The sequence below is a fragment of the Colobus angolensis genome, unplaced genomic scaffold (assembly GCF_000951035.1).
Source record: "Colobus angolensis palliatus isolate OR3802 unplaced genomic scaffold, Cang.pa_1.0 Scaffold2, whole genome shotgun sequence".
NCBI classification, from domain to species: Eukaryota; Metazoa; Chordata; class Mammalia; order Primates; family Cercopithecidae; genus Colobus; species Colobus angolensis.
The window spans coordinates 18,155,299-18,166,183 of NW_012115154.1; the positions used below are offsets into that span (position 1 = coordinate 18,155,299).

At 53.5% G+C, this 10,885-nt stretch overlaps 1 protein-coding gene across 1 annotated transcript in view; it reads right to left on the reverse strand.

The window, feature by feature from the left end:
• Window positions 1-3,362: 3,362 nt before the first annotated feature.
• The window catches only part of ZNF467 (zinc finger protein 467), a 23,514-nt gene continuing 15,991 nt past the window's right edge, over window positions 3,363-10,885 (reverse strand). Inside the window, exons 2-5 of the mRNA XM_011941435.1 lie at window positions 10,169-10,243; window positions 9,609-9,725; window positions 8,278-8,388; window positions 3,363-5,426 (exon numbers count right to left, since the gene is read on the reverse strand). Coding sequence (XP_011796825.1) covers window positions 3,904-5,426; window positions 8,278-8,388; window positions 9,609-9,725; window positions 10,169-10,202 — 1,785 coding nt within the window. The 5' untranslated portion in view covers window positions 10,203-10,243 and the 3' untranslated portion in view covers window positions 3,363-3,903. The remainder of the gene's footprint in view (window positions 5,427-8,277; window positions 8,389-9,608; window positions 9,726-10,168; window positions 10,244-10,885) is intronic.

The window sequence follows — 10,885 nt, forward strand, 5'->3', positions numbered from 1 at the left end:
CACAAGCATGTAAAGATCATCTGAGTCAACGGCTGCCGAAAATTCTGGAATGAGAATTTTTTTTTGAGATGGGGTGGAGGTAGGGTGAGAACTGAGGGCTCTGATAAAGGTTAAGCCATGAAAAAGACAGAGGCATCGCTAGGTTGATGCCTGGTGGGGTTAAGGGCTCCATGGTGTTTCTTCTCTCTATTAACCATCACAATCCAGGGAACTTGGATATTATCATTCTTGTGACAAGTGAATATGTCCCATCTCCCTCACAAACAAGAATTCGGGTCTGTGACGTGGAACAGAACTCGCCAATGTGTTGGGAGTTCCAGGGATATGGAGGTCACTCTCAGCTATCAGGACCACCAGGTGTGGGGCTGGGGCAGCCCCAGTCATTGCCACAGGCCTCGAGTGGGCTCCCCAGTGACCCTAATATTATCCTTACCTAAATGCCATCCCATTAAAAAGACTGGGAACAGTTTCTGTTTGGGATGATGAAAAAGTCCTGGATACAGACAGTGGTGATGGTGACGCAATATTGTGAGGGTGCTTAAGCCACTGAACTGTACACTTAAACATGGTTAAAAGAGTAAATTTCATGTTATTTATGTTTTACCACAATAAAAAAATTTTTAAAGATTGGGAAGCACAGGCTCCATGGAGATTAGAGAAAGAGGAGGGGCCGCTGACTAGGGGTAAATAAGAGTTGGGAGGACAGAGAATCTAGGAAGAAGTATGTTGTAAGAAGGGGAGGTTGGAGCCTTCTCTCTCCTCCTGCCCCGGCCACCCAAGAATCCTGTCCATGCAGCTCCATGTTCAGCCCCACCTCCTCTCCAGAGCTTTCTCTGTCCCCTCAGGTCTTTAGAGCCCGCAGAACGCCACCTAGCACTTAGATTCTCTGCTTCATCAACATTGATGTCTCATCTCCAGTCAGACTGCAGGTTCCTTACAGACAGGTGGCATGTGCTTGACATCTCTGTGCTATTCACAGGGTCTGGCACATTCTGGGCATATACTAGGTACTCAATACCTGTTATACAGTAAGTCTCTTTTTTTGAACAGGGAGAAGTAAGTAAATTTTAGCTAACTAATAAAACCTTTCTCTTCTAGATATAGAACTAGTAAATGAGTGCTTTACTTCTCTGAGTATTTTCACATACCAGGATGTGGTTCTAAAGTCAAAAGTCTGGTGCCTTATGAAGGTAGTTGTACCTGGGGTGGCTCAGACCTGGGGTGACATGGGGGTGGTGATGGTAGATATTGATTTTAGTGAGGCCATCACTTTCTGAGTCTAGAACTCTTCCCTGGGAAGAGCCTTTAGAAACCTCAGTCTTTCATCACAGTCACGGTGCATTTGTTGAGCAGACGTCTTCTGAGTTGGCTACTGCCAGACTGGATGCTAAACAAACTTTGACTATTTGCAAACAAGCTAAAAAATAAGGACAAAGATATTCATGCCTTGTAGAGAATCTTTAAAATAATGTGAAATCCTGAAAACGTCTGGCACATGGTAGGCCTCACCAAATATGCTGTAAGATCTAAAAGCTGTTCTTACACGAGAATTCCAGAATGTTTCAAGAAAGGAAAACATTGGTCTAACCAACACAAACATTGTTTTTATGTGTTTGATTATAAAGTCTGTGAAATAACTTTTTTTTAGCTGGAATCACAAGCTCTGTGCCTAACAGGCTGGGTAGGGAACCTCGGAGAAGCCTAGTTGGGCTTTAGGATGAGGGGGAGTGCTGAGGACTCTGATCCCTTAGTCCAAAGAGGCCAACTTCCACTCAGCTTCAGCCACCAGTTGCTAAACCTTTCGCTTTTTCACAACAGAAGCTGGAAGTCCAGATTTTTACGTGACATTTCAAGATATTTAAAGTAACTTGGAGTCACCGACTCATTTTGGCCATGAAACTCATAAACACACCTGCATTCATGCCTCCTCTGACAGGCTTTCCAGCCAACACCCCTCCCTCACTTGCGTCCAGGTCTCATTGTCTCCTACCTTCTCTGGGATTTTGCTTTTGTAGTTCACCATTATGATCTGAATTCTGACCCAGCTGCTCCTGATGCTGCTCTCACCAAGACCTGGATTTGCCTTGCAGCGAAATCCAAAGGGTTTGGAAGTCCTTTGCCTAAGTGACCTCTCTCTAGCCTCCAGCGGCCTCCTCCTCTTTGAAGCCCATCTTTCCTCGGCTCCTCTGTCACCTCCACCTGGGGCTTTCCTGTCCAGTCCTTGCACCTCCACTCTCCAATCTTGTTTACAGTCCTCTCTCGGTGCCATCCCCTAATGTTGGTGTCCCAGAGGCTTCTGTCCCAGGCCCCCAATTTCTCACTCCACACTCAGTTCTTTGGGAAGATCATCCACTCCCCCATAGCTTCAGAAGCACATGCGGATAATTCTCAGCTCTATGTCTGCATCCCGGTCCTCTTCTTAGCTCTCCACCCACACAGCCTCCTTCCTGTTGGGCAGGCACTGCTCACAACTCAGCAGATGCAGGACTGCTCCCCCAGCACGAAGCTGTCCCCAACACCGCGTCTCCCTTCTGGGAGTATGCCACTGTCATCCAGTCAGTGGCAAGCAGAAATCGGGCCAAGCTCATTGATTCCCCCACCCACACTAGTCAACAGGTCCTGTGTCCTCTGCCTATTAAGCCTATTAAGTGTCTCTTGAATCCATCACTTCTCTGTTTCCTCTGACACAACTATGGTCCCAGGTCACCACCACCTGTCACCAGGACAACTGATGCGCAGGCCTCCAGTCTCGCTCCCGAGTTGTCTAACCAAACATCCTTCCAAAATGCAGGACTGTAAGCGTGGCCCTGTTCCTGCCCTTTCTAACCTTGCCATGGTTCCCCCTCTCTTGGACACGGTCTAAACTCCTGCACAGGTGTGAAAGGCCCTTCCATCTCTCAGGCCACTGCTCTGGCCTCTCATCCCGCTCACTGGGAAATGAATAATGCTGCGCTCCAAGTCCGATGAGAGGCAGAGCCGGGTCAAACCCAAGACTACTCACTGCAAGCCCCATAGGCTCCCCATTATCCTACCCTCCCCGCTCATGGCCAGGCAGCCCTAGCTCTCATACCTGCCTAGGCTGGAGAAGGGCAATACAGAGACTTCTGGACCCAGCAGCTTCAAGAAAGGACTTGTTGCAAGTCCGATGTGAAAGCAACCTTCAACTGCAGTGGATGTGCCACCTTCTTCCTCAGGCCACCCAGCTCCGAATTCCCCAGGAGAGCTGCAGAGACCGCACAGAGCTCCCAAGCCCACGCCAAAGGACGGCCTGCCTCCTTCAGCTCGTCTGTGACACGTGGCGTGAGTGAAACGCACCCTAATGCTCCTTCCTTATACTTTCCAGCTAGAAGCAGGAGCCAGGGTGGTGGTTTGGTGAATAAGTATATTACATTTTGATTTGGGAGAACCAATTAACAGCAGCTGGCTAAATGTAACTCACCCAGGACAGAAGGGCAAGTGGAGCGGGGTGGTCTGTGTGTGGATGGAGTTGGGACAGTGGCTAAGGAGAGTCAGGGGTTCCCTCCCCCAATTCATTTAACAGCCCCAGAACTTTCTGATTTTAATTTTAATGAAACTGTAAGTACATAAATAACCACTCTTTCCCGCCCTGGTTGAGGCCGCGCTGGGTCCAGGAAATATCTGCTTTCCAACGGGGCACCTGGGTGGGAGCCTTCCAAGAACTTCAGCCTCAACTGTTCCCAGCAAGGGTTCGCTCGCATTTCTGTCCTAGGAGGTCCAAGCTGGGTATCCTGTGCGGACGCAGACACTGTGGGAAGGAAACAGGAGTCCAGCGGAGGCCAAATCTTCGGGCAGCTGCCCAGGCCACCGTGCTCACCCCAAGCGGTCTCATGGCACGGGCCTCTCGAAACTGTAGGCAAGAAAGGGTCCTGGTGAGAACTAGGCTCAGAAAAAGAGCGGGGGCGGCGCCACCTCTGGGGGAGTGGACCAGGCTGGGGCTGCCAGGGCGGCGTCCGGGGCCGCTTGGGCGGCTTCGCCGTGAATGAGCTGGTGCCGCACCAGGTGGGTCTTGCGACTGAAGCTCTTTCCGCACTGTGGGCAGGAGAAGGGGCGGGAGCCTGTGTGGATCGCCTGGTGGCGGACTAGGTTGGTTTTGGAGCTGAAGCTGCGGGCGCAGACGGCGCAGGCGTGGGGTCGGCTGCCCGTGTGCACTGTCTGGTGGCGGCCCAGGTGCGACTTGCGGCTGAAGCGGCGGCCGCACTGAGCGCAGGCGAAAGGCCTGGCGCCGCTGTGGGCCCTGGAGTGGGCGACCAGATTGGGCCGTGAGCCGAAGCGGCGGTCACACTGCGTGCAGGCGAAGGGCCGTTCGCCCGTGTGCACGCGCCGGTGCCGCTCCAGGTGCTGCCCATGGGCGAAGCCGCGCCCGCAGTCCGGGCAGAAAAAGGACCGCTCGCCCGAGGGGGTGCGCTGGGGCGCCACAGGATCGGATCCTGGGCCGCAGCCCGGTCCGCCAGGCGCGCTGGCCAGGGGCTCGGCGGCAGGGGGATCCACGGTGGCGCCCAGTGCGCACTCGCACCCATAGGGGCGACCCTCGCTGCGGTGCAGACACTGGTGCGTGGCGAGGTTCTTTTTCCAGCCGAAGCTCAGGCCGCAGTCGGAGCAGGCGAAAGGCTTTGGCCCGGGAGGGGATGGGGTGGGGCACGGGGCAGTGGAATGAGGAGAAGCGGAGGCATCGGGAGAGGGCCTGGCAGGGCCGGCCGCCTCGTGCACCCTTTGGTGCCGCACCAAGTGCTGCTTATGCGTGAAGCTGCGTGCGCACTGCGCGCACTGGTAGGGCCTCTCGCCAGTGTGGATGCGCTGGTGCCGAATCAAGTGCGTCTTCTTGCGAAAGCGCTTCTCGCATTCTGTGCAGGGGAAGGGCCGCTCGCCAGTGTGGGTCTTCTGGTGCGAGCCCAGGTGGATCTTCTGGCTGAAGCGCTTGCCGCACTCCGCGCACGGGTAGGGCCGCTCGCCCGTGTGCGTGCGCAGGTGGCGGGTCAGGTGGGCCTTCTTGCTGAAGCGCTTGTCGCACTCGGAGCACGGGAAAGGCCGCTCCCCGCGGTGGCTGCGCTGATGCAGCAGCATGTGGGCGCGCTGCGTGAAGCTGCGGCCGCAGTCCGGGCAGGCGCAGGGACCCTCGCCCCGGTGCAGCCGCTGGTGCAGTCGCAACGTCAGCTGGTCCCGGAAACGCCGCTCACACTCCCCGCAGCCGTAGGGCTTCTCGGGCATCGGAGCCCACCCGGACAGCGGGAGCCCACTCAGTGTCCCCGGGGTCCCTGGCTCCAGTTTGTAAGCGGCAGCCAGATGCCCCAAGTCAGGCGCGGGAAAGGGGCTGGGAAGTAACGATAGATGCTGGGGCCATTCGACCTCCTCTTCTGCCTCCTGATCCTCATCCTCCACCTTCACCTTCCGAATCATCCACTCGTCTCCTGAAAGGTCAAAACAAGAATTGTCTATTGAGCTCCACGTGTGGCAACGTTTATTTAACCACAGGATCTCCACTTCCTGGAGCCCTGCGGTCTGGCTCTGCTCTCCACTCTACCTAACGGTTCCTGAGAGTGACCAAATCCGCAGCTTTTCTCAGGCCTCCTGCACTCTCGGAAGCCTGTGATGCGTGTGAACACCACACCCCTCCCGGGGGCTTCTTCCCCGGCCTGGATATGCCCAGGAGCCCTCCGGCACCCCTGAAGAGGAAGGTTGCCCAAGCTTCAGTCCTCCTGCTTCGCTCCAGGTTCACAGCCCTTTGGTGGCTGGCCCAGATCTTCCTGCTCCAGCAGTGCCTTTCTGGGACCTCAGTCTCCATCTCTGGTCCAGCAGCTCTCCTTGGTACTGCAAACTGGCCGCGGCTCAGCAGCTTTCTTACCACACACCTGACCTTCCCAAACTGAGCCCTGGCTGACTTGAACCTTAGGACTAGAGCCTCCTTTCCTGGTGGCCTTGAAAACTTGTTCTTTGACGTCTCACCTGGGCTGCTTCTCTTGCTCTCTAACCCCCACCCCCAGCCCACCTTACCTCTAGTGGCCAAGGAACCAGGGTGCCCTCGTACTCCTGCTACTCCCTTCTTTCCTGCTGGACAGCTGGAGGGGAAATCACCATTTAGGAAGACCAGGATGGAGTTTACAGGGTCTGGGGAACTAGTGAACACTGGCTCTGGAGAAGCAAGGAGGGCCCTCTGGGGGAGCCTCAGCCTAAGGGCAGGTTGCAGGGGGTTCCACTGGAGTGTTGCCCCTCTCGGGTGCTGCAGTGGTCCAGACAAGAGGAAGGAGCCCGGGGTCCAGACGAGAGGGTCCAACTTAGGTTCTCCTCTGTCACTAACTAGGAGTGTGACTTTGGTTCAGTCAATTAACCTCTTTGAGTTATGTTTCTTAGTCCGCTAAGAAAGTTTACCCTTTGTCTAAGAGTTGGAGTAGTTTAAAGCTCTTATGCTTGTTTTGCATCATCAGCTCCTGGGGAACTTTGAGAAAATGTACAAATGGGGGCAAGGCCCACGAATGTGTTCTCATCTTCAAAGCTCCCAAAGTGACTCTCATTTGTGAATCACTGAATCAGATAATTTGAGTTCCTGTCTGGCCTGAGCCTTGATTCCATCACACATGGACTTCCACAATCAGAGGTACTCCCAGTTTCTTCTATCAGTTCACTGACTCCACACTCCTGTCTACTTATCATACTGTGATACTGCTTTCACCTTCATTGTGGCACTCTTCACTTTTCTACTCAAGAATCATCAATAGCTCCTATTTATTTATTTTTAATTGAGTCAGGGTCTTGCTCTGTCTCCCAGGCTGGAGTGCAATGGGATGATAATGTCTCACTGCAGCCTCAAACTCCTGGGCTCCAGTGATCCTCTTACCTCAGCCTCCCAAGCAGCTGTGACTACAGGTGTGCACCACCATGCCCAGCTAATATTTCTTATTTTTTCAGAGATGGGGTCTCGCTGTGTTGCCCAGGCTGGTCTTGAAATCCTAGCCTCAAGCAATTCTCCCACCCCAGCTTCCTGAGTCGCTGGGATTGCAGGCATGAGCCACAGTGCCCAGCCCAGCACCCTATTATTTGAAGATAAAACAGGTTCCAGCTGTATCTGAGGCTCACCCCACCCAAGTCCAACTTTCTTTCTCCCAGGCATGGACCTTCCACTTCAGCCAAGCTGCTCTCCTCCCCTTTCCTGCTTCAAGATCTTCTCACCCTAGAACGTCTTCCCATCCTCCACCCCACCCCTTTCAGAACTGAAGTTTACACCTTTCTCAAAATGCAGCACAAATTAATGTTTGGTTTTTTTTTTTGACAAATTCCCAATGCACGTGGATCTTTTAGCATAAACTCCTATAGCACTTACTGTTAACACTTTTGTACTTATTTGTGACTTGCCTTTATACTGTTCTTTTAATTCTTTGTTCTGGCTCATATTAAGGTCATTTCAACCAGATTTTTTCTTCTGGGGTGCAGACATTTTGTGTTCCATTTATTTTGTGTCTAATAAGAAAGGTGTTTTTATATGTCTGATAAAAATGGGGACTGCTGCCACTTATTGAGGACCAACTGTAGATGAAGTGGGTGTAAACACACTGTCAAACCTTCACAAACCGAAGCTCCTGGAGGCAAGGTGGCCTATCCAAGGACACTCAGCTAGTAAATGCAGAGCCAAGATTCAAACCAGGCCCAGGTAACTCTACAGTTCATCTCTTTCCCCTATACTTAACACAGCCTGTATGTAGTAGGTGCTCAATAAATCCTTGCAGAATAAATGATATTCCTCAGGCAAAAGGTAATAAGGGTGGTGGTAGTGAAAGGAAGTAATGGTGGGATTATTGAGAGAGAATGAGCAGTTTGATCACCCTGGGTGTGAGGAGATGAGTTGAATACAGCAGATGTGGAGCATCTGGGTACCCTCACGATCAGAGGAAGCTGGGGAAGGCAGCATGTCAGGGGAGAGGCAGTGAAAAGGCTGATCAAAGCCATGTATCTTCATGGCAACTGTAATTAGACTTAGACTGGGGGAAATAAAGAGGGGGAGGCAGGAGTTCTAGAAGGCATTTGAGGGGAGGCTGTGTTTCTCTTTGGTGACCAGCCTGTCTGACTCCTGCCATCTACAGACGTGAAATTCCCTTTCAGCACTGAAGCTCCAGAGCAGAAAGGTGCTGAACTCAACTTGGGTTGGAAGGTCCTGGACTGCTTGTCTTGGGGGATTACCTGCCTCATGAGATAGCAGCTCCAGAGCTTGCTGGGCCCCGTTCCCTTGGCCTGAGCCCATGGTGGGAATGAAGTGACAGGAAGACTCACCTGGGCAGGGGCCCACAGGCTGAGCCTCCTGTGCTGTGCACGCCTGGCCTCTGCAGGGAGCCTCGGCTTGTTCTGTGCGGGCACCTTCCTCCGGTGTGGGGGCCTTGTGCCCTGGCAGAGAATAGGATACCTCAAGGACTCTGGAGATATCACAGATGGCCAAAGGGCCCCACTGGTGCTGGGAAGAAGGAACATTTGAAACCCTGGCTCCAGCGGGCCCACAGGGTTCCTCCCACATCCTACCTGAATTCAGGGGCTGAGTTCCTGGCTTCCCAGGGGCTGCCTCAGACTCCTTCAAGCAGGGCAGCTGCTAAGGGTATGTATGAGATGGACCACAAGGTCACAAGAGCCACCACTGTGAGGAGCTTCTGGAATACGTGTATGTAAGACAGTGGAAGCAAGGGAGGCCCCTAGGAGAAGGGCTAGGGCTTTCCCAGCCCCCAGATGGACCCTGGTTCCAAGCAAATCACTGGGGAGAACCAGGATGTCAAAAGTCAGGCACATTCCTGCCTTAGTGCTCTGTTCTGGCTGTACTCCTGCCTGAAGCACTTTTCCCAAATCTGCTGAGCTGTCTCCTTCACCTCTTTTATTTTTCAAGAGAAAGGTCCTCTCTGTCACCGAGGCTGGAGCGCAGTGGCATGATCATACCTCACTGCAGACTGGGCTTCAAGAGATCCTACTGCCCCAGCCTCCCAAGTAGCTGGGAACACAGGCATGAGCCACCACATCCGGCTAATTTTTAATTTTTTTGTGGAGACAGGGTCTCGCCATGTTGCCCAGGCTGGTCTCGAACTAGGCTCAAGGAATCCTTCCACCTTGGCCTCCCAAAGGGCTGAGAATACAGGCATGAGCCACCGTGCCCGGCTTCCCCCAGCTCTTTCCAATCCTGCACAAATCTTACTTTCCCAAAGAAACCCAGTCTTGCCACCCTATTTAATCCTATAACATGCGCCACCCACCCTCACTGACAGTAGTCTCGGCCCCCCGTCAACCCACTTCACCAGACATTATCCTCTCTCCCAGAGCTCTTATCATCTTTGAACATAGTTTATAAATTTCCTTATTTATTGTTTGCTGACTTGCTGCACTCATTAGGATTAAGCTCTTGAAGGTAGGGATCTTTGGCTATTTGGTCACTGAGGTATTCCAAATGTTGAGAATAGCATCCCACACATAGTAGGTGCTCAATAAATATTTGATGAAGGGAAGGAAGAAAGGAAGGGAGGGAGGGAGGGAGAAAGGAGGGAGGGAAGAAGGGGATGAAGGTAGGGAGGGCAGGAGGAAAGCAGGCAGACTCCTCCCTGAGCCTCTCCATGGTTCCTGTTACCTACCTGAGCACACCCCCAGTGCTCTCTCTTCCCTAGAAGAGGACATCTGCTCCTGGACATTATGGGATCCTTCCCTGGGCTCACTTTGGGGGACCATCTCTGGCTGTCCCACAGAGAATCCTGTTACAGGCAGAAGGGTGGTTCCAAGTAAAGCATCCAATACAGAACAAGTAATCAGAGGCGGGGGCTCGTCCCCTTCCCAGCCTGCCCAAGAGACTTTTCCCAACCTGCTCAGGAAGGACAGGGTCTCTCACCAGCACGGACATGGACAGGTATCAACCTCAGTCCCTTTGAGTTGAGTCAAAAAGGACAGAAGGAAGAGATAGCATAGATGTAAATATGACTGTGCTCTGCGAGTGCTCAAGTGTGCAGACGGTCTGGAGCACAGCCTCTACTATGGTCCAGGCATTCAGACACCCCATGCTACAGAAAAGGAGGCTGCCCTACAGGCCCCTGGGGCCTCAGGGTTGCAGCCTCCTGAGGGTGGCTCTGCTGTCTGAGTTGTAGATGCTCCTGAATCCTCCTAAGCTTTTCCCCAAGTCCCTTCATTTCTGCCAGCTCACCCAGGGAGCTGAGGGCCTCCAAGGTCTCTCTCATGGTAACCCAGAGTAGCTCCTCCTGGGGATCGGCCACAGACCCTATGGAGAAAAGACAGCCTTGTTCAGATTTTTCCCACGCCAGCTTCCACCTGGGCCCTGGCTCTGCCCAACCTCTCCCTATGGGCTCTTCCAGGAGCTCCAAAGGTAACATCTCCAGGTACTGGGGGATGTTAGGGAAACTGGATTTCAGAAAGCCAAGAGATCTTTGAAGGTGGCCCAAGAAGGCCTTGAAACCATTTCTGTCAGCTCTGGAAACCAGCCACGCCACCCCCTCACCGGGCAGGTCTCTCACCCGCAAGCCCCAGCCCATCAGCACTGCAACTCCATGCCCCAGTGTCCTTGCCTGGGGAAGTGTAGTAAAGATTCGATTCTCTGGGGAGAGGCTTGAGGGTGGGAGCCTAGGGTGGGGAATGGGAAACTGCATCTCCTAGGCCCTCCAGCTGTCACTGCCCGAGCTGGTGAAATAGGAGCCAGCCCTGGGACGGGAGTGAGTGTCACTTTAGGGGTACTGCTTGGGGAGGTCCTCGAGAGGATCCTCTTATAGGTAGGAAATGACTGCCTCTCCCTAAACCACTACCATAAAACCACCTCTCACCCGCGCGGGGCTGCTGCCCAAGGCCCGGACACCGCACCCGCTGCCCCTTCCCTGCTCCGCCTCCCGCGGCTCCCCCGCCCTTCCCC